Below are 22,893 nucleotides of genomic sequence, written 5' to 3'. Positions count from 1 at the left end.
CTGCTCTGCGGGGAGCGTCTGTGCTGGGCCCCATCAAATGGGCTGAAATTTGCCTTGGCTGTGCCATCCTCTGTGAAGGAGTGGATAGTGGTATGGAGCCATCCCTCGCCTGACCTGCATGCCACCCTTGATCCAGGAGCTGCCAGGAAGCCCATTTGCGGGCGGCAAGCAGGTTTTCATCTTCTCGGGGCTCTTCTCCAGCCGTGCTGTTCTGCCAAGTATCTTTGAACACCTCATCTTTTGTGCTGTCCCGCTCTGATGCTTTCCAGGGGCTCCCAGAGCAGCCATCTTCCACTGGTATCTTGTGGGAACGAAAGCAGCACTCCACCCCTCATTAATTCACCACTAATGCCACAGTCCCATGGCTGCTTTGCTCTCCCTTCTTTGCCCATTGTTTCCCTGTCACACCACCTCCCTGGCAGCCCTAACTGCGGCTGTATTTGAATAACAAATCTCAGAGGAGAAGGCAGGCAGCCCTTCTTCCTAGGGAACAGAGTTGGTGGGTTTTTTTTTCTTCTTTTCAAACTAAAAATACTCCCTGCATCACTCAAAAAATCAGTATCAAACACATAGAGCTTGTGGAGGAAAAATACACCCCTCTTTCAGCAAAAAGAGAGAGCTTGCAAGGAAGGAATAGGAAAGACTAAGCTCCCTACGGCATAGGATCTGCATTTTCACAGGTGACCAAGGATGTTGGACAGTTTGGGGTGAGGTGGGGATCCTTTTCAAGGACCCTGGGCAGGACTAATGTTGCTCATTACTGAGAAGTCAAGCCTGAAATGGCATCTGGAAGGAGAAAAAAACCCCAAACAACCCAGCTCTAAAGATGGATCTGCACCTCAAGAGTCTGTGCTTTGCACCAGCCAGGGAGCAAACACCGCCAGGAAGATTCATGATGAACTTTTCTCCTGGCGACTAGCTGAAGGGGAACGCAATACCTGCAACTTGAAAGTCATCTTTTGGATATTTCCTGTTTTCACTGATTGTCCCATACACAAAGGTCCTCGGACCTCTCTTATCCCTCCACATTTCTAATGCCCAAAGGGCTGGGCAGCCGTTCAAGAGCTGGTTGTCTTGACCTCTCCTGATGACATGGAGATAAAGGTGAAAGCTCTAGGAGCCTGAACCAGTTTGGGGCTGAAATCCCCTTCCTGGCACCAGTGACTGCTGCCTTGACCTCTTACTGCGCCTCCCTGGGAAGACTCAGGCACCATCTTCTTTAAAGCCCTCTTTAGGTGGCGAAAGATGTGATTAGATTCAACCTGTAGCCTGGAGTTCAAGCAAGATGACCATGGTCTCTTTCTTACCAATAATCCCCTGAGACATCTCTTTCCCTTCTCTTAGTTTGAAAGAAAATTAAAAAGCTTATTTTAACTGATGGCATCTGTTCTGGTCAGTGGTTTTATAGGACAGTTAGCTACAGACCTAATGTCAGAGTTGGGAAACCAACATGGATGGCAAATGTCACCAATCTACAATGCTTAGCTGATGGCAAGTGCTCACCAAAGAAACAGATCCTAGTGGCATTTTAGGGTGTGACTGCATCATCTGGCTTACTTAGAAATGATGCTGAAGTGCATAATTTTTCCTAGAAATGTGTTTCTTAGAAACAGGTTTCTGACTCTGCAGAGGAACTGGAAGATCAGGAGAACAATTCCACCCCATCCCCAGCTGCTGCCCATTTACCACCAGCCCATGCTGTCTGGGAGAACCCAAAGACCAGACAGACCAAGGGTTTAATTTTGAGTGAGGATTAAAGTATTGCCATGCCAACAACATAGATTCTGATCTATTCTGCTTCCTGATTAGAAGTAGGACCAATGTGAAAAACATCATGCTGGCACATCAGCTGCTCAGCAAGGTGGCACCTAAACAGCAGCCTTCCACATGCCACATGTTTCCAACTTGGTACATGCCTGCCGCCCACAATCTCTGCCTCCTTTCAGCTCCGTTTCACACGGCCTTTCTTTATTCTTTATGAGTTTGGACTAAAACTCTGTAACATTGGGCCAGCCTGGGGAAGTTTGGGGTCTTAAAGCTCTGTCAGTGATTGACAGCCTGCTAGAAGAAAGGTGAGCTGATACTGCTCCTGGGTGCAGCTGTGTCTGTGCAATTAAGTTCCTTGCCTGCTATTATGTTTTCTAGGCAATACTGAGTCTCTCAGAGCCAGCATGATCTCCCTCCCTCATGAACACAGGATTTCCTCCTGCTCACAATCACTGTGACATGCTTGTAGAAGGCTGGGATTCTGACTATTGTTCATCATCACTACTGCTGCCCAATAAATAGCTGTGATGCCGGAGCTAAGATCACATTTTAGCCTTCAATGAATTGCCAGTTTTCTGTTGTAACTACCCAGGTTGACAAACTTAGTCTAAGTAAAACTCTACAAGAACACTTGGCAACCTCCAACCTGTTTATTTACTTGGATGACTCTTCTAGGCCAAATCCTGACTGCAAGAGCAAGCCACATTCTGTTTATAGCCATGACACAAGCTTATTTTGTCTCCCTTCTAAATGCTATCCTTATTAGTAGCATGACTACAGCAAACCAGACACTGGTTCTAGGGTGATCTTTTATGCTTCATGAAGATCATCCCATGCTACTGACTTCATGACTACGACTTCAGCTTTGCAGGAGCGCAAAGCCAAGCCTGCTGTTGTTGTTGTGGCAAAGCAAGGTCTCCAGGGTCTGGCCACAGGTCTCAGCTGACTTGGCTGGGATCTCTGGTGATGATGAGTTTGACTCTCCCTAAGCAGGAGAGCAAAGGCATGGAAGTAGATGATTTCAGGTTCTTCTAGTTGGCACAAAAGGCTATCATAAACCATCTCCACACTCTGCTGTTACTTTATTGCAATAATTTATTGGAGAGATTTTGTTTTCAGGGGCTCAAGGAATGTCTAAAGGGGGAAAATGCATCAGTGCGATGTGGAAGGCACAGTTTTTGGTTAGAGAGATCCCAGAATTGCCACAGTGGGGCTTGCAGGTTATGCACTACAACTGCAGGCAGAGCTTATTCTGGGCTTTCCCTCACTCTCTGCCGTCTCCCTCTTTCTCCTGCACCCTCATTTTACAGCAATGATTTCCAATACATTGGCCATCTTAGGTAGCAACAACAAGCCTTTCCTGAATAAGCCAAGCATCTCCCCGGCAACAAAGCAGGCTGTGAAAACAAGAAGTGCTTTCCTTTCTGGTTTATGTTTCCCACCTCTCAGGAAATGCCATGCCTTTTATCTGTCTCTACTGCTCAAAACCATGAATGATGGTAACTCGAATGCAGGATGGTAATATCGTGGCAGGGCAAAGAGAGATGAGAGTGTGTGAGAAAGGTGGCACTGGTCTTAATGAAAAACACTGACAGAACTTTACACCTTAGTGAAGGGCAGGCTGAAATATTTGTCCAGTGCTGTTACAGTGATGAAGCCAGCAGACCCAGTACAGCAGGAATGGTTACGTGCAGGCTTCAGCTGCAGCTGGACATCCAGACAAATGCTGACACCAGGTAAAACTGGGGTGGCTAATGGCCCCTTATTCCATTTTCCATTTCCTCTCACTCTGTCCTGCTCCTCCACAAAGCAGCCCAAAGTTATGCTTCACTATGGTCCCATTACTTATTACCACAGCAGTCAAGCAAGGGCTGGCAGTATTCTCACTGCAGCAGCACAAACCCAAGAATCCCACATTCACCCCCAGACCACCCCATTAGGTACCAGTCAGCTGGCTGGGACTTCCTATCAGCATGGTGGTGCCTGATTAACCTTGCTCACCCTCCCCAAAGTTATACAGCTTTTGGCATCTCTCAGAGAGCACAGGTTAGGGACATGCAGTAGGAGCCAGCTTGGCTAAATAGACGGAAGTGAGAAGACTCTGGGGAGACCTTACTGTAGCCTTTCAGCACTTAAAAGGGAACTAGAGGAAGAGGAAGAGAGACTTTTTAGCAGGGCCTGTTGTGACAGGATGAAGGGTGATGATTTTAAACTGAAAAAGGGAGACTCAGGCTGGCCATGAGGAGGAAATTGTTTACAGTGAAGGTGGCAAGACACTGGCCCAGGTTGCCCAGAGAGGTGGTGGATGCCCCATCCCTGGAGATATTCAAGGCCAGGCTGGATGTGGTTCTGGGAAACCTGATCTAGTTGAAGGTGATCCTGCTCATTGCAGGGGGTTGGAACTAGATGAGCTTTGAAGGTCCCTTCCAACCCAGACGGTTCTACGATCCTGCCTTGAGCTGAAAAGTAGGAAAAGCCAGGCACAGAGGAGCAGCTCTTACAAAAGAGAGCTTCTCCCACACACTGCTGAAGGCAGCAGGTGACAGTGCTGTGTCTCTGGTTCTGCCACCACCGAGCAGGAGCGAGAGGAAGAGGGCAGCTCCTAAAACTACCTTTGGCATGTGCAGAGGTGATGGGCTGGAAGCTCTGGATTTCTGCATGCACCCTCCTCTTCAGAAGCAGGTTAGATGTAGCTCCAGTGCATGTGGCTCCTTTCGCCAGCTGCCTCAGGGGGCTGTTCAATTACACTAAACTGATTAATTTTTTCATATCACTAGCAAATATTTAAAATGTTCAGGTACATATCTGCTTAGCTTCCAGTTCTGGAGGTACACACTGTATACAGCATAAGGTCACCACAGACACATTTTGCTACAAAGCCTGAAAGAAAAAATTCGCTATAATTTTTTTTAATGCTTCAGCAGCTTTTTAGCTTTCCCTTTCATAGCTGAAGCAGAGACATTTCCAGACTCCTGCTAGGAAAAAAGTTCGGTGTGAAAGTCACTGCCTGCCACCTCCAGCTGCTGAGTGCTGGACCTGTGACCCTGCCACCTCAGACACTTATATCTGGGCCACACGAGTGATACTGGGATTCATTGCTGAGTGATTTCTGAACAATTTCAGCCTTTTTCTGTCTGGTTTATGCTAACATCTACAGCGGTTTCCATACCAGCCTGCAGTGGGATCACAGGTGCTGCATTTCCAAGCAGCTCCTGAGGTCAGCATTGACCCACCAAGGAAGAGACTTTATGTTGCTTCTGGTTGGGATTTCTAAAGCCAGACTATGGAACTGGCTCTTCAAATGGAGAGATGAAAATACATCACTTCCCTGCCCTTCCTGCTTGATCAGATCCAAACACTTGTGTCAACTTCTGGATTCCTGGCTTTAAATCTCCATTTCCAATTTAGTCCACCTGGGTGCAGTGAAAGGGAACCAGTGAGGAGCTTGCTTTATTAATACAATTGCACTTTAGAGAACTGTTTAATCCAGAGGCTATATGTTATGGCCTGACTCTCCTGCTGTTAATCTGATTATAAAGGCAAAGACTAAGCAGTGGCCTACAGGCCAAATAGAGGGTCTTGTGTTGCCAGAAAAGACTAAGCCTCTGCCCCTCTTCCTCCATGTACCCTCTTGCTCTTGGCTAGTGGGTGATCTAGCCCTTGGGCAGTGATGGCCCTGGATATGAGGAACACACATGGATGCTGCTCCTCCTGTAGCCAGCTTCTGTCTCCTCACTGACTGCTTCTTTTTTGCCTGCCCTCTTGCAACATGCAAAGGATTTGTGACTTAGCACTTTTGCATCTTTTCTGGAGCTCCAGACTGACCTTCTGAGTTGTGCATGGTGGTAACGTGCCATATGCTCCTGCCTCCCTGTGCTGAAGGATACAAAACGAGAACCTACATGCTGCCCTTGAGTCAGGCACAACTGCAAGAAAACCTGTTCCCTTGCACCAAGGAGCACATATAAAAGTGAAAACCTACACACAGACTGTTTTGTTCTTAACTTGGGGACAGGTTCTTACCAGAAAAGAGGTCAGCAAGACCTGGAACATACGTTTTTTGTGATTTATTTTGACGTATCAGCTCATATTTCCTACACTGATCTCACTTTGACTGACAAAAGCTAAGTGGGTTAATCTGGACTCTTCTGGTCATTTGCTTCTATGAGACTGGAGGTATAATTATGAACAGGAACAAAATGAGAACAGTGAGAGAGGATATAGTTATTTTACCTCAATAACAAAAGCACAAATAATCTCATTCACATTTGTTAAGCAGAGGAGGGGCTTTTTTTTTGCTCTGAATCATGTCAGGGTGCCATTTGGAAGGGATACAGGGTCAGACGCATCTCCCATGAAGTCAGGGTAGGGGAAGCTGTAATAGACAAGTGGTCACTGAGGAAATCCTGTCCTTCCCTGTTGCTGAACCAGGCTGAGCAGCTGCAGCCCTCGGTCCCCTTCCCTATCTCTTCTCTCGGGGGCTTAAGTGATGAGCAGGGGAAAATCCCCCACTAAAAGATTTGCATTGGAAACCCATGGCTGAGGAATGACTTTTAAATAGAAAAGCTTTGCTTGAAAAGGGATGAACCATGCAGCGTAATACTCAACAAATCGCCTGTGTAATGGCCTCTCTTTGGAGCAGCTGTGCATTAATAACAAAAGTGGAGGAGCAGAAGCCATGTGCTTCTTCATAAGATTAAAATAAATACTATTTCATACTAATACCAGCAACTTTCTGTGGAGGTTGACTAAGAGAAAGGAGCAAGTGGAAAAACACAGCCTACAAGATTTGGTTTCTTTCCCCTTTATCTACCGCTATATGAAGGAATACTACTCCCATCTACAAAGGGAGAAGATACTCTGAATCTCCCCTCCCAGACTGTTGTTTGGTTTATAATGTTTTGTTGCAGGCTTGTCTGTACACAGTCAGCACGACACCATTGTAAGACAGGAATAATTCCTCTAGGACTTCATATCTTAGAGAAACTATGTTGGGGAGAACTTAATTCGCTTTATACTTTGCAAAGCGTAACTCTACTGCCAAAAGCATAAACTGAAACAAGAACGTTCACACTAGACGTAAGGAGAAACCTTTTCATCACGAGGACAGCAAAGCAGTGGTCCAGGCTGCCAAAGAGGCTGTGCAGTCCCCAAAATCAGAGGATTTCCAACCCAATGGGATAAAGCTCTGAGCAACCTGGTTTGACCTCAGAGCTGACCTTGCCTGAGCAGGCGGATGGGTGAGACACATCCTAAGCTCCTTTCCATCCTGAGTTATCATATGATCCTAGGAACACTTGGTACCTTGCCCACAGCAGTTTCAACGGACACAACATTTTGTGTAGCTCAGTACTCCATCTCTTATTCCTGGCAGTCCTGATAACAGGTCTCCCCCTCCATACCCTGTACTTTGCCAGCCCTGGCACCAAAGCAGTGCTGAGCTTCTCTGCTCAAACTAGGACTTCAGCTATTTAAGAAAAAAGAAATTTTACATTTTAAAGCTGTCTGCCACAGATGGTTTATCAGACATGGAGAATGATTTGTTTCTGTTTTCCTGGGCATAGGTTTTTAGCTGAGACAAGATACTTCGCCTTGCTGAGAGCTGAGTCACCGAGTAATCAACAGATTAATGTATTCTGTTCAAAAGCCATCACCATTAGTTCTCGGCAAGCTCACAAGAACTCCATTATGGTATCATCTCTACATTTGAGAAGGAAACGTCTCCAGGATTTGGAGTTCCTGTGGGAAAAATCCCTACATGCAAAGAAATCAAAATACCCCTTTGTGACTGAGAGAAATAAGGTACCTCTTCATACAGCAACACCACAGCAGGATTTTGGTGTCCTTTCTAGTGAGTGCTTTCATTATCAACCTTTAGATAAGGAGTTTGGGATATGTCATACATCTGTCATTTGACAGCTACCTAAAAATAGTCATGACTAACTCAGTGGCATATAGAACGTCGCCTTTACCAGGTCTTTAATATGAAATTATTTTATTTCCAGTGAAACCAAGTAGTTTTACTTTCTCTGAGATGGCAGCATGCAAAAAGGGTGGTCTTGACTTCTCTAGAGCTCTGACTTTCTCTGTGTGGGCTTGGCCTGAGCCAGAAATGCAAAAAGGAAAGGCAGAAGCTGGCAGGGGCACCTCACAGAGGAGCCACTGTTTAAAAATAGGATGCTGGTTAAAGTACCAACAGAGTGGCAACTGTAAAAGGACAAACTTGCCTAGGTGTGTGGTATGAGGCGGCTGCCAGACATCACAGTTATTCTGATAAGACACATGCTAATGCTGCTGCCTGCTGTCCATACAAACCTCACTGAAGTAATACATCCCCTTGTTTGCAAGCGAAATTGCTGTTGAGGGTATGCAAGAGCCAGTCCAGCCCTCACAGAAGTCAAGTTAATCCTAAAAGCTTCCCTGCATGGGCAGGCTGGCAGAGGGAATTTGAACAGCAGCAAGACTTCTCCTGAGACACCTCTCTTTGCAGCCTGTGGATCTAGCACATTCTTCCTGTTTCCCCACATCTGTTAGTACCCCTCTCTAAGCTGTCCCTAGGTAACAGAATTGTTTTGTACTGGCCTGGCTAGTGCCAGAGAATGAGAGATTGTGGCCGTTGTGACGTAGAGGTCCCCAAGGCTACACTTCCTAGGGTAAGTGTACAAATGGCAGGTCATATGTAATTGTTCCTGTGCCTCGGTTGGTTGCAATAGGTATACAACAGTGATGGTAAATCTTCCCCCCTCTCTCCTCTTCTCTCCAGGTATTCAGATTGTGCAAATGCCTCCTTTTTGTGCTCTGAAGCCTCCAGGTGCTCAACTCTCTGTACCCAAGCAATTGTGATTTTAACTTACCCGTCGCTCCTTATCACCATATTCGATGCCCAAGGTATCCATGGCACGTACAATCGCTGCCAGTGACTGTATAGTGTTGCTGTAGACCACTGGCTTGTACTGCTTCACGTCTTCTCCAGAGAAGCCATCCTCATGGATGATCCTGAAGAAAATGCAAAGGACAAAAACCTCTTGAGAATGTAATTTCAATGGGGGAGTCATTTCAAAGAGAGCTGTGCTCTTTTGAAGAGCACATCTGCCAGCTCGATTCACTTAATTTAGTCAGCATTTCTTTTTAAACCTTTCTGGTTGTTCACCAGTTGTGTGTCTGAGCCCAGTGCCTAGAATTAGCATCCCTTTTGCTCTCTGTCAGGGAGGTTTTGTGCAGAGTCGGTACATATGGTACCTCCCTCCCAGGCAAACTGCAAATTCCGGAGCCCAGAGAGCCTCATGTTCACATGGAGTGGGGGTGCCAGGCCCCACATTACCTTCCTTGTCAAGATCAGTGGAAACGCTTACAATGACCATCAGATCTTAACCACAGAAACAAGTAACTGAAAGGCACCTGGGGTGCCTTACAAAAGGAACTAGAGTTAAAATACCCTTGAAAACACAGGGGGCAAAGGCATGGATATGAGAAGTTACTTAGCTGTGTAGCACTTAAAAGGTATTTACAACCCTTCATGCCTCCCGCCTCCTTCCCTCTCCTTTAAGAACTGTGCTGGGAGTTTTGTTGCCTCAAAGCATGTTGTGTTATCCCCTCTCGAAGTGAGGTGGGAATGAGACACACATCCTGGTGAGAATCAGACCACATCCTATCAGCTCCTCACACTGGAGCGATAGCTCTGTGTGTTAGTCTCTATTAAACTCCGCAAAAGGAATGATGGAGTGAGTTCTTGCAGTCCTTTGCTCAGGTCAGAAGATTGACCCTATAATTTCTTCAAATCTAAGTAACAAAAAAACTAAGCAGAACTAAGCCTAGTGTGTCTAGAAGACAGCTTAGATTTGCAGAGCTAATTGTGCTTGACAATAATTCTTCTCAGTGAAGACATAAGTTATGATCCTGTCTCTTAAATATCAGCAGGGAGGATGATCTGCTTTGCCAAAATGAAGTCCTTGCTTGCTCATCCTCAGATCTCACTGGACAAGAGAGTCCCTCAGTAACAGCTCTGGTCACCAGTAAAACCTCTCATCCTGTCTATAACATGGGGTTCTGCTTCCTTTTTTTCTAAATCAGATGCACACCAAACAAGATCCTGACCAGTGCTTGCACTCCCCTGGGGAGAGGCAGCACTAGCAGGAATCACAGTGAGCTTGTAATAGATACAGTGCTGGGATGGTGCTGAAGAATGGGGCTGGATGCCAGCCCCGTGTTGTTAACAGATGACTACATGAAGAACATGGCTGATAGAAACATGCTGTCAAAGACACAGATTTACTTCCCCTGATGCTCAGCTCACAAAAGGTTTTCTAACACAATTGGCCGACCGTCTGCTCTCCCCACAACCTTTGCTCACACATCATCAAATACTGAGCTCCATGGAGGAGCTGCTCCAACACCCCCCGAGTCCTGGAAAAATATGACTACAAATAAAGACAGCCCAAGACAGGCTGCAGTTCAAATTAACTGGTGTCCAGGAAAATTTTAAGCTACAGATCCTAGGAGCTCAGCAGAGCCCCCTGCTTAGGTTCCCCAGCTCCAGGAAGGAGGAATGGTGCTGGGAACAGTACAAAGGGCTGCTGGTTTGCCTCAACTAGGCTGAGAGGAGCAGGGCTGGGGAAAAACCTTTCTGGCTTAGTAGAAGACTTGCCTATTTGTCAAAATTTCTTCTATAGCTGGTTTTGATTTTGATTAGGAGTTAAGGGCAATAGCAGACCATGTATTATGTAGCTTTTAGCCAGTACTTGTGCTGAGGTTTGGAATAGCAGCATTTGAGTACAGGGAAAGGAGGGGAGCCAGCAGAACTGTGTGTCAGCACTGGGTCTCACGGATCATTTACTGTTACTCAGACAAGTTGCAGAACTTCTGGGAAATGTGTTCTTTGTCGAAAGCTGTAGTCAAACCTGAAGAGTTATGTCTGGCACAAAGCATGAGGATCTGCATCAGTCCTGTTCACATTCAAGGGAGACTGTACAGTGCTGGCTCCTCCCAGCTATGAGCATGACAGCAATGAGCTCGGCAGAGTGGGGGTCCCGTGGGAGGGAGGCAGGCGGTTAGCAAAAGCATCGACAGAAATAATTCATTCTTTCTGATTGGTTGTCTCGGGGCTGGGTTCTGGGGCAGGGGGAACTGCATGTTGCCTCTGAGTCAACTAAGAGAAGGAAACTTAAGAGTGGGGCAAGAATCACTGAATGACAGCCTGGTTTGGGCTGGAAGGGACCTTAAAGCTCATCCAGTTAAAACCCCCTGCCATGGGCAGGGACACCTTCCACCAGACCAGGCTGCTACAAGCTGTGTCCAACCTGGCCAGGGATGGGGCAGCCACAGCTTCTCTGGGCAACCTGTGCCAGTGAAGAAAGGGGTGAGGATGGGCATGAGGGGCAATGTAAGGGCCACAAGAGGATGCAGTTGAGATCTGCTTGGTCCAGTCATTGATCATGCTGGCGGAGATCGGAGTGCTGCCACACCTCAAGCTGGCTTTGTTTCTGCCTTTCACTGACAGGCATCAACTAGGGTCTTGATACGGCAAAAAGAGGGCTGAATGGTCGTATTCAGAGTCTAAATCACCTCTGGCCTTATGCCATAAAGTTATTGCCTGACATTTTCACTTCTAAACACTCAGTGTTTCTAAATACTCCCAGCCAGCAAGCTCCCTATCAAGTAACAGGGCTCCTTGTGCTGAAGGGGCAGAATTAAGTGATGCAGAGTGGCTCAGTGATCCCTCAGAGGCCATACTGCTGACTGGGCAGCATGCTGACATCCTTCGAAGCACAGCCATAAAGGCATTACTTTTCAAGGGGGCAGAAAAGAGCGTGGAGAAAAACCACCCCAATTGTTCTTCCATGAAATTTCTTTGGGAAGGCAGCCACAACGACTGCAAGCAGCACTGCGGATGCCAGGATTGAAGTTTTGCTGTAAGAAGTACCTACGGATTAATCAATCATGCAGTTAGCACATTACTTAATATGTGAGCGAGCAAATCCCCACTGACTAGTGCTGTTTCAAAGCCTACTAGGACACTGTGAACTGGTTTATTGTCCTATATGCTTCTAGCAAATGTCTCTCCTCTTGCTTGCCTTGGCGAGCTGACAGCTGAGCTTCCATGGCAGCTTTTTCCATCGTCCTTTGGAAATGTTCATGCTGCTGCTCACCCGTTTGGGACACACCTTCTTGTCTGTTGTTGTGCTTTACTGCCTTGAGGGCATTTAAAGCTCCAACAACACTCTTGGGAGGTATATTGTTATGGGTCATGGCTGGAGCCAGCTTGTGTGCCACAGGAGACAAGAAGCAATGGGGTTTGGATACCATAGGGAGCTGTAGCCATTAAAAATGCATAGGGTGTAGGAACTAATAGACGTGAACAGTGCACCAAGACTGGGAAGTCTTTAAAGATTCAGGCAGGGTGGGCTGGCTACTCCTTAAGCAACCTGCGTATTATTGGGAACACAGGTTTTTCACCACTAAAAATGTGAATCCACTGTTTCTAAATGGCTTGTATTTTTGCCTGTCTCTGAAATACAAAGGGAACTGCTGCAGGCAGGTTCCTCATTGCCACACTGGAGCCAGCTCTCTCCAGAGCAAAGGAAGAAAAGAGATCCAAGAGGATCCCGGGGGCTGCAGAGGGGGGAAGCAATGCTGTAATTTTAAAAAGTGATTCTGAGCAATTAAAAAGCCATTTCATTCACCAAATGCCTAATGAAACACCCTGCTTTGAATGGAACGGTGAGAGACAACTGAAGCAACCTGTCCCTGAGGGTCCCTGTCCCTCAGCTGCTAACAGCATACCCCACATGTTTGCACGTTACATTGTCATACTTGGTTTAGAATGGCATTAATGGACAGACATTTGCTGGGGAAAATGCAGACCAGATCTTCTGTCGTCCTTCAGCAAGTCATTAATACTGAAGAAGCACCCAGTGTGCCTCAGCAATTACTGCTTAATTACAAAATAAATGAAATACATGGAAACAGGGGGTGCATTCTGCGTAGCAGCTTGCTTTGGCTTTTGTTCAACACAGCACTTACATTCCTTCAGCCTCTCACTACAAAACGAACATATTCAAAAGGCAAAGCCAAAGATAATGTTGCCGTATGTCCCTGCTGACAGCACTTCCCCAGCGGAGGTGGAACGGCAGCTCTGAACAAAGCAAATGACAGTTCCAGCATGGTGGGGCTGGATCTTAGCCTGGGGCCAACCCAAGCAAGCAGTCAGTTTGCCTAGGTCACTCCTGGTGGGAATACTTGTCCATCGATCCTGAAAACCTTCTGCAGCAGAGGCTACAGTTTCCTTCCTCCCAGCTCCAATCCCAGACAAGCTATTCTGGTGCCTTCCTTGCAGCCCTTCCAACCCACGTCAGGTTTAGTAAATGCAGTGACTCTTCTGTACACGTCTTCCAAATGGGCCCTCCTCCTTCTTGAGGCACAGTGCCCCAGACTAGACCCACTCCTCACTCCTCTAACATGACAAGACCATTTTAAGCCACGAAGCTCATCCTCCAATGTGCTGAAGCACTTCTCCCAGCTCCACAACACTGACAGATGCAATTCTGTCTTTCATGCATTTTTCACTGCTTAAAATTCTGAAGGAAATCAACCCAGACCCCTGCAGAGTCCTGGCTCATGGAGTCCTCTGCTCTCACCACAAATCCCTGGTAACTGTATTCTTCGGGAATGAGTTGGCTACTCATCCATTTTTGTGTAAGATCTGAAGTAGTTTTATCTAGACTGTTTTTCCAGGTCACTTTATGAAAGTCAAACGGGACCAAGTCAAACCCTTCCCAAAACTGAGTTATGGCACCAACTATTCCTCTCCTACATCTGCTGAGAATCCAAATGAAATCAGTTTAACATGCCTCATTTTTGTATAATCCATGCTGGATGTCACTCATCTCCCTTTTTATCTCCCAGGTGCTTGCAGATTCCTTGATTGATAGTTCAATTCTCTTCAAGCTTCTAGAAGTTGACTGGTCTATAATTCTTACTGCTCTTTTCTCCCTCTATATTTAGACACCATGTTTACATTTTTTTTCCTTGTCTTCTGGTACCTCACCTGCCCTCCAAGAGCTCCAAGAGCGTTTGCATTTCTGAGATGGCGCCAGCAGAGCCTCTAAGTATGTGGTAAGAAGTTCCTTAAAAACAGCTGGTCTGAAGACATTTAATCTTATACAACTTGCCCTTCTTGTGCTGGAGGGAGAGAGATGCCAGTGCTCAGCAGCGGAGCCTGTTGTGGATACCCCTTTTCCTCCTCTTCCTCCTAGCTCTCAGTATTCTCCATCCCTTTGCATGCTGGTTCTCCTTTCCTGACTGACACAGCCCTGCCTCGTCTCCTGCACTTTGTCACCACTCCTAAACCTCGACATGGACAACGTGGGCAGGGAAAACCCCCTGGCCAATGCAAAGAATGCAAGATGCTACAGAGTGTAAGTGCTGCTTGGAACTGCAGGAAAGCACTTGGGCCACAGCAGAAGGGAGGCAAATGAAATGGACAACTGATCATCTACCCACCAGTGCATTTTAGCTCGGGCTCTTGACAGCCCCATTCGTTCATGGATATTTAGGGTACAGACTGATATGAGATGGATGTTCTATGAAGGCTTTTGGATCAAACGCACTTACAAATTAATTTTTGCTTGGCAAAATTTTCTGATATTTTTCCCCCCTTCTTCGCTTTTTCTTTCAAAAATAATCTTTCCTGTCAGACCATAATCAAGCAAGTTATACTGATGAGGTGTCACAGAATTTGAACCAAAAGAAAAGAACCCACCAAATTTTGAAGAAAACTCTAAACTTTGTTTCCAAATGGGGAAAAATAATCGTGCAAAAATCTGACTTTAATGTGTAGGGAAGGGAAAGGGTTGATCAAATGTTGATGGAAAATCTTCTGCTAGATGTAATCAGCTACTTTTAAATTTATTTTTACCTTGATATGAGGTTTAAAATCTGTTTACAGCAGAGTTATGAAGCTAAATTCTAGTGATTCTCTTCTCACTCATTTAATAGCCTGAAATGCGATTAAAAACTCCTGGATTATGTTAAACTAAATCAACGCATACACACATGACCTTATGTTTCAAAGACTGCAAAGGCACAGCCCGGACCTCCGTGACAGGGTGCAAATCTCTCCAGACTGTCATTCGTCTTCCCCTTTGGCTCTGCTTGAATGACACACTGTACATCCTATTCCTGCAAGGAATTCCCCGAGATGGAGATAAAGATGACTGCTTGCCTACATGCCCACTTCTCTGAAGAGAAAAACAGCTTCTTTAGTTAAGGTCAACTAAAAATGGCAAACAGAGCTCATCTGAAAGAGTATAATTTTTCAACCTGAATTTTTAACACCAGTCCAAGAGGTACTGATGTTGCCCTGTGACAGGCTTCCAGCTGGAGGAAATACCTTCGGGTCACTCAAAACTGAATTCTTACCACCAAAGTGCATGCAAAGGCATTATTCTAAGTAACCAGCTGGTTAATGTTAAAAAATCCATTGGGTGATTGAAATGCAGCCAAAATCTACAGCCCTGGAAATGGTCAAGCTTATTCAGGTAAGTTTCAAAAGGTTCATGGACCTGTACAGGAGAGAAGCTTTGCCTCTTAAGGAAACTAAATTTGTGCCTAGCATCAACATCTGTAAGTAACACTGATACCTTCATGAGGTCTAGTTAAAACTAGACATGTGCAGCTTAACTGCTTGCCATAAAGCTGGAAAAGGATGTTACAAGAAACTCTCATGTTGATTCAGAATAGATGTTGCTACCATCTTATTTTTGCCTGAAGATGAACAGCTATTGAACTAACCACGAATAGCTTCTAGACATGTAGGGCCCAGATACTGCATCTTCCCCAGCCCCTTTGATTTCAGCTTTTCAGGTGTATAAAGTACAAACAGAATACTCTTCATTTCCAGTTTAATACAGACCAAAACCAGAAACAAGTGCACTAAATAAAACTCCCACTGTGGTGCTATGATCGTACAATCCTGTGGCTTTTTGGAAACAGCTCTTAGACTCTGTTTAATTAGTATTATTTTTTCACTGAGTTCTACATCAATGTGTATGTTGTCTTTGGGCTATCTTGAGGGGTGCTCCCATCCTTGGTTGCATGCTGTAGGTGAAAGCAGAGATGATTTCCTGGCCTGCATGCTTAGTTGCATGCGTCCTTCATCAGCCTGAGGTCTTGGGTTGCTTTTTGTACCCTGCATTTGGGATGTACCAACGACCATTCCCATCTTTGCCCCATGAGGATTACTTCGGCATTTATATTTTCTAACAGAAAGCAGCAGAGTGAAATACGCTGGTTTTAAGCATGTGTATAAAACAAGTTTGAGAGTCTAAACAGTCTAGTTCACCCTGCAAGTGATTAATTACTGTTGATAAATGAAGGACACTGCTTCTGAAATTTCAAAAGAAAGCAAGGCAGAGCAGGCAGAGCAAATCCAGCTACTGTGCTAGTACTCCACCCAAACTCAACAAGGATGTAGCAATCCTTTGAAATGTAAAGTCAGGAAAATGAAGCATCCCATGGCTTACCCATGACAATAGGTATCACCCAAATGAAGCCTAACTGTGCACAGAGTCAACCATACCAGTGGTTTTACCCTAATATTACGGGATGGTGCTATACGGGTGCAGTCAGGGATAAAAAAAGCCATCGTGCTGATACAGATGTGCCCATTTCTTAACAGGTCTAACAGACCCGCATTTCTTGCTGACTCAAATCAGTTTCTTATGCTCCCCAAAGCCAAATCTGTCCAGATGGGAAGCAATTTTCTTGACAGGCTGAGAAAGTTGGGGCTGCTCAGCCTGGAGAAGAGAAAGCTGCCTGGAGAACTCATAGAAGCCTTCTAGTATCTGAAGGGGGCCTATAAGGATGCAGGGAAGAGACCCTTCATCAGAGACTGTAGATGGGCTCAAACTTAAACAGGGGAAGTTCAGGTTAGATCTAAGGCAGAAGTTCTTCCCTGTGAGGGTGGTGAGGTCCTGGCACAGGTTGCCCAGAGAAGCCGTGGCTGCCCCATCCCTGGCAGTGTTCAAGACCAGCTTGGACTGGGCTTGGAGCAACCTGCTCTAGTGGAAGCTGTCTCTGCCCATGGCAGGGGGTTGGAACTGGATGAGCTTTAAGGCCCCTTCCAACCCAAACCGGGCTGTGATTCTGTGACTGTAAAAGACGTGAACAGGGACACGGGCAGGGGGTGCGCCAGCCCCACACATTCTGCACCAAGCAGGAGCAGCACAGACACAGGGTTTATGCAGTGTCAGGCCACTGGCATAGTTTGGTTTTACTAAAATTTGCCGTTGTGTAACTTTGATAATGTGCCCTCTCCTGGGGCCTTTAATATTAAGATCAAATATTGAATACCCTACATGAACCTAATTAGCTTTAATATGCATCCTGCTCGGCTCAGTAAGAACAGCAAAGAAACTCAGTCAAAAACAATTAAATCAGGATTTTTTTCGATTAAAAGAAGACAGCTGGACTACAGAGATTCCTGCAGCAGCATTTGCATTAGATGAGATTGCATTTTTCTGCAGAAAAAGCCTTGGAGCCAAAAGGGTTTCAAATAGCACCAGTGGAGGCTGACAGCTGCATTCTTTGTGTGCATTCCTAAATCATTATTCAGTGAAGGAAAAAGGGTTTCTGCTCTGAGTGACTTATCTTCTGATCCCATGCAGTGTGTTACATAGTCAATCCAAATTGTCCATGCAATGCCTGAGACCAATGAGATCCCCTGGGGTGGAAAAAAATCCACCAGCCTGTGATGACCCACATGAGAGAATTCTCATTAATTCCTTGGTAATGTTATATAAGGTCATTTTGTTGAATTAAAATTATTGGGATTAATCCTCTTAAATGTTCTCTTAGATGCAAGGGGGATCCAACTGCAGCTGGATCATCCCACAGCTGGTTCTAGAAAGTCAAAACAGTGTTTTAAAACCCCATAATGGTTTTGTTAAAATCATCCTCTGAACAAGGACACAAAGCAGCTTTTATGTCTTTTTTAGACAACTTACAACTTCTGTAAGCTGTCACTATCATCAAAGCCTGAAAAACAAGGCAAATGGGTTCAATGTCAGTTTTACTGCCCAACCCTAAGTAATATTTCTGGTTTCCCATTTGCCTCATCTGAAGTGTTTTGATAGCTGGAAGGTGACTTTTGCCTTTCAAAACCTTATCAGATGCTGCTCTCCACAACCAAATATTCTGTGGACAACAGAGAAGACAAGGGACATATACAGGCTCTTCATCGCCTCGCATATTTCATCCTCACAATCAAGTACCACCACCAAATCCCACAGTAAGAACAGAGTAAACTTGTGTATTTCATACAGACACTAAGTGCACAACTCTCTCAGTGTGTTATGGCAAGGTGCTAGTAAGATGTACCTGGTTCCCAGCCATCGTGTGACAAACCCAGCTTTCAAAGACCCCCATTCTACTGAAATGCACTGGAATTCAGAATTCCTTCCCTGTGTCTAGAGCTGATCTTTGCACAGCTGACATACTTTTCTGTGTGTCCTAGATGTATTGGTGCTCATTAGGAATTGTGAAAACACTCAGCTAAAATAAAAACATGCTTTAAAGCAGCTTTGCTTTTTTTGGATATCAGATCTAGCAGCGACTGTCTTCCTGAAGCAATAATTGATGTGTTTGATTAGGTCTGGTCTAGCAGATAAGGGTGTTTTTTTTCAGTACTTTTGATGTTTTAACATGCTTCAAGCTGAGGAGGAATCAATTCTGGAAAGAGCGATTATGCCATTTCATATCCTGTCTATCTTCCCTGGCATGATTACAGCTAAGGGGCTCCATCTCTGAGCAGCGTGCTTGCCACAAGCCCCTGGGTGTGGTGCCAAGCTGGCATTAGCCTCCACTAATCTCAGCTCAGAGATCTTTGAGTCATAGTGCTCCCTGTCCTGCAACATGCTGCTGTTCCATTGGTGGATATAATCCAGCACCACACCCCACAGATCACAGTCCAAGGGACAGTAACTGGCTGACGGAAGAAAATCCCCAAGGACCACAATGGATCCTCCACTGATGGAAAATTTTGCGATCAAAATGGGTATGGCTGGTGTAGATGTGATAGAAGTCCTGGCAGAGGAACAGCAGTTCCTGCAAGCAGCATAAAAACAAACCTTGCCTGCCTCACTGTGCTATTTCTTGCAAAGGTTGCAAAGTTTCTGCTGTCTGTACTTACTGCATCTTTATGGAAGTCTCTGCCTACAGCTGAAACATGGCTTGGATGGAGCAGAGGTAGACACCTCTGCAACCAGGTGGTGGTGAGACTTGCTCTGGGCCTCTGACCTTGGTAACTTGAAGTGACTGGTCTGACCTTCTGCAGCCTGGCTGCTCAGGTCTGCTCACTGCACTGAGGCTTTCCAAGCTGAAGAGTTTGAGCTGGAACGTGGCACATATGGTATTTTAGGATTCTGCCCACACTGTTCATAAGGTTTCGCAGCAGGAAGGAGGTATGTTGCACTTGTGATTAATTACATGCATTTGGATGTATTTAAATAGTAAGTTCTACACTTGTACTCAGAGAACAGGTTATCTAAAGGGAAGACAAAGGCACAGCTTCCCCCTGACACCTGCCACAAGGATTCAGTCAAGTAGCGTTAACCCTTCAAGGATTCTCAGCTGCAGCTGATGTTGGGAAAATACTAGTGAGGAATGAGACCCTCGCTGGTCTAACTGGGCACCCGCATCCAGAGAGGGGTATCTTATCCATGGCAGTGGGGGAAGGCCCTGCCTCAGCTCCAAGTCTCCCACCTACAACTGCCCTGAAAAGGATTAAAGAACACTTTCTCCCAGCATTTCATCAAGTTTTTCAGCCAAGCTATTCCAATGTGATATTGTTTGAAAAGGATCTGAAGACCTCAGGCATCCCCAGTGCTTTGTGGCATTTCCTGGCACACAGGACACTAAGGGTTCTGCTCTGGGGTCACTCTGTGTGTCATTCTGTGCCCCCATCTCTCCGAGCCGGGACAGCCAGTCAGTGCCTCCCTGTGAAGCTGCTGGGGCAGAGTGTGCTGCCAAACATTCCCATGTAGTGGAAGAATACTAACATATGCTACAATGAATTCACCCACTGCCAAAACCCCACAAATAATTACTTGTCCTTGCTCTGCAGAGTGAGCTGGAGCATTGTAACCAGATCCAAGAACTGTCCTGTGACTTCTTGGTGGCACCAGGAGAGAAGGATGAGGCTCTAACCAGGAACACTCCTATAAAGTCAGTGGACCAAGGACTGGCCACTGGAAGAAAGCAGAGGCATTCCCCTGTGTCCCTGGGTGACTCAGCCAGCTTGACGGGATCCTTAGCGGGCCCCTGTCACTCAGGAATACTGAGAGCTAGAGTCATCTCTCCCATGCTTGCAGGGTGAGGCACAGATCCCTGTGCTTCCCTAGAGATTTGTGCCAGCTTTTGGCATGGCAGCTCCTGCCAGTGGAGAAAGGAGTGATCAAGTGTCTAGGGTGCTCTGGACAGATGCACTCTTTCATCTGAAAGCCTGGCCCAGAGCCAGGCTGGCACTTAGGTTCTCCTTCCCAGGCCCATATTCCGTTAATGGGAGCCCCAGGAGTGCTGCTCTACCAAGAAACAACACGGACAATGCTGGGAAACAAGCCCCTTGGGAAGCTTGTCAGAGAGCACTCCTTGAGCCTCCTCCCCTCCCCTTTACACTCCCCGTTTGCAGGCAATGTCTGGTGGCCACCAGGCCCCAGCAACAGATGCCACGGTGCAAGCAGCCAGCGCTGAGTGCAGGGACTAGGTCTGGTTCAGCAAGTCACCACCTGCTTTCTAGGTAGATGCAACAACAGAGAGCAGAGCTGCGTTTAAATGCATGTGTAAATGCGTCCACACATTCTGATGGGAAGGGACTGCTGTGACAAACACCTCTGAAAATGAGCATGTTCCTTCTAATGCTTTCATCAGTCTTTGTTATCCCCCATGTCCTCATCTTCTGTTGAGAAATTCCTTATTTATTTCATTTGCAAATGCCTGTCTTTCCCAAGAGTATCCGAGAAGACATCACACTGCAGTTCAAAGCAACTGTCTGAACTGCATTATAAAGCATCCAGCTACATTTGGTAAGTCTGCTTTTTAATAAATTTGCTCCACGTTAGATCATCAGGGTTTAAGCTTATCTCTAGTATTATTTAACTGTCCCTCGTGTAAAACATTCCTGCCTTCTGGAGAGGCTTGATTGGATTCATAGTGGCTGAGGTTTAATTAGTGTAGGCTACTTGGACTGTTTTCCCACCCACACAGTGGGTGCACTACTGGCATTTGGACAATGAACTGTTTTGATGGGGTAGGCTTCCGGTTTTCCAGAAAGTACCCAGGAAAGTTTGGACATCTCATTAGTTTCTCAAAGCTTTTGAGTCTTCCAAACAGCACAGGCCTTCCCTCTCCTCTCTGGCCAGGCCTCCCTCCCACCACCTGCAGTCCCGTGAACAGGAACAGCCCCCAGTTTTGTGACACTGAGGTGGGATGAAAGCAATACAAAGATGATCTAAATTTGGGAAGCACAGGTAACGGAGGGCTGATATAGCATTTAATAGCACTGTCCCCTTTGAACAGTTATGATTATAGCTTACTAATTTCTATATAACAGATCTACAACCTACAGGATATGTGAAAACGTGTGATAAAAAGCAGCACCTACTCCATAAGCAGAGGCAATAGTGCTGAGTAACCTCAGGCAACCAGTGGCTCATTAGCCAGCCAATTAACAAAGTTAAATGGAGTAACTCATGCTAAATGCTGCTTGGCTGCCCTGGCAGGGTGCAGCAGGGTTGGGAAGGCAGGCTGGGTGTCCCAGTCCATCCCCACTCCTGCAGGGCTGCCACAGCTGCTTCTGCTTGGGAATTGGAAATCACATCTATCCCAAGTAATGCCTGAGAAAGGGGCAAGGGAATGGGGTAATGGGAATCAGACTGATAATTGAGCAGGGGTCTCAAGGGAAAAATGTTCTGCACACTTCTGCAAGGACTAGGTGTGGCTGGGGCACAGCTGCTCTCTTCACTCAGTGTACTGGCCTCTTGGGGACTTCTACAAGTTGGCACATGCTGAAACTGCTCCAACATGCCCTCCAGGGACCAAACCCAGTGCAAGGGATGTCTAGAAGCTGCAGGCTGTGATGTCCCATAGAGTCCCACTCCCACACCTCCCACGCTGGAACTTGAGCCACACAGGACCTCAGCATGGAGATGCCATCCCTTTCAGGGTGAGGATGACAGGCATATATGTCCAAACACCTCCAGGCCAGCGAGGAGCATGTCTCGCAGGTAGGATGAGTTATCTGGTTGGTCTCTGAAGCAGCTCATGCCCAATCAAGCTGCTAGCCTGGGGATATTGCAGCCACAGCAGCTCCTGACAGGAAACGTGGCAGCAGAAAGCCCATGTGTGCCTGAGTGTGTCAGGATTTGGCTCTCTGAAGGAGGGACCTGGGCCCTGGAGTCAACTGCTAACCCCGGGAAACAGACCCAGCCATGGGGCTGCTTCATCTGGCTGATGGAAGTGAAATTCTATGCTCGTTCTTCACTGATACCTCCTCCAGGGCTCCCCAGAATCTCAGAACATATGAGCATGATGCAAGACTGTTCCCTCCTGTTCATTCCTAAATCATCCCTTTAAAAGCTTCAGGGCAATGAGGCTTTCACCTCTTCTCCAGAAATAAAACCCCACAGTATAACACATTCCATCATCAGAAATATTTCTTGCTGTCCAGTCAAAATTTATCTATTGACAAGCTCAAATACAGCTTCCATCATGTCATTCACAGTTATTTTTAGTACCAACGTTCCCAGCAGAAATAACAGGCCTGATGTGTCCCCTCCTGCCCTTTAGAATGAGGCTTCTGGAAATTACAGATGGGAGCACTGAGTGCCAAGAACACCACAAACGATTTGCACTGCATTGGAAGCTGGTAGCAAAGCAGTGCACTTCCACCCCACCTGCACGTGCAGTTATGCTGCACTCAAAACAGGCACACATACTCTGGCAAGATTATTTGTGACCACAGTTGATGTTTTTTGCTAGAAACTATCTCTGGCAAGGAAGTGTTTCATATTTTTTACCCCAAAAGAACATTAATTTTAAAGAACTTCTCCTTGCCTTGTTTTTTATTTGTGGTTC

General features: G+C 46.2%; 1 protein-coding gene across 1 annotated transcript in view; it reads right to left on the bottom strand.

Annotated features, from left to right (window-relative positions):
- Positions 1 to 22,893, bottom strand: part of LOC136005055 (guanine nucleotide-binding protein G(o) subunit alpha) — a 135,966-nt gene that overhangs the window by 76,404 nt on the left and 36,669 nt on the right. Inside the window, exon 3 of the mRNA XM_065662168.1 lies at positions 8,622 to 8,763. Coding sequence (XP_065518240.1) covers positions 8,622 to 8,763 — 142 coding nt within the window. The remainder of the gene's footprint in view (positions 1 to 8,621; positions 8,764 to 22,893) is intronic.

Source organism: Lathamus discolor, chromosome Z (assembly GCF_037157495.1).
Source record: "Lathamus discolor isolate bLatDis1 chromosome Z, bLatDis1.hap1, whole genome shotgun sequence".
Lineage (NCBI taxonomy): Eukaryota > Metazoa > Chordata > Aves > Psittaciformes > Psittacidae > Lathamus > Lathamus discolor.
The sequence above is the reverse complement of the archived record's forward strand: the minus strand, read 5'-3'. Positions and strand labels throughout refer to the sequence as shown.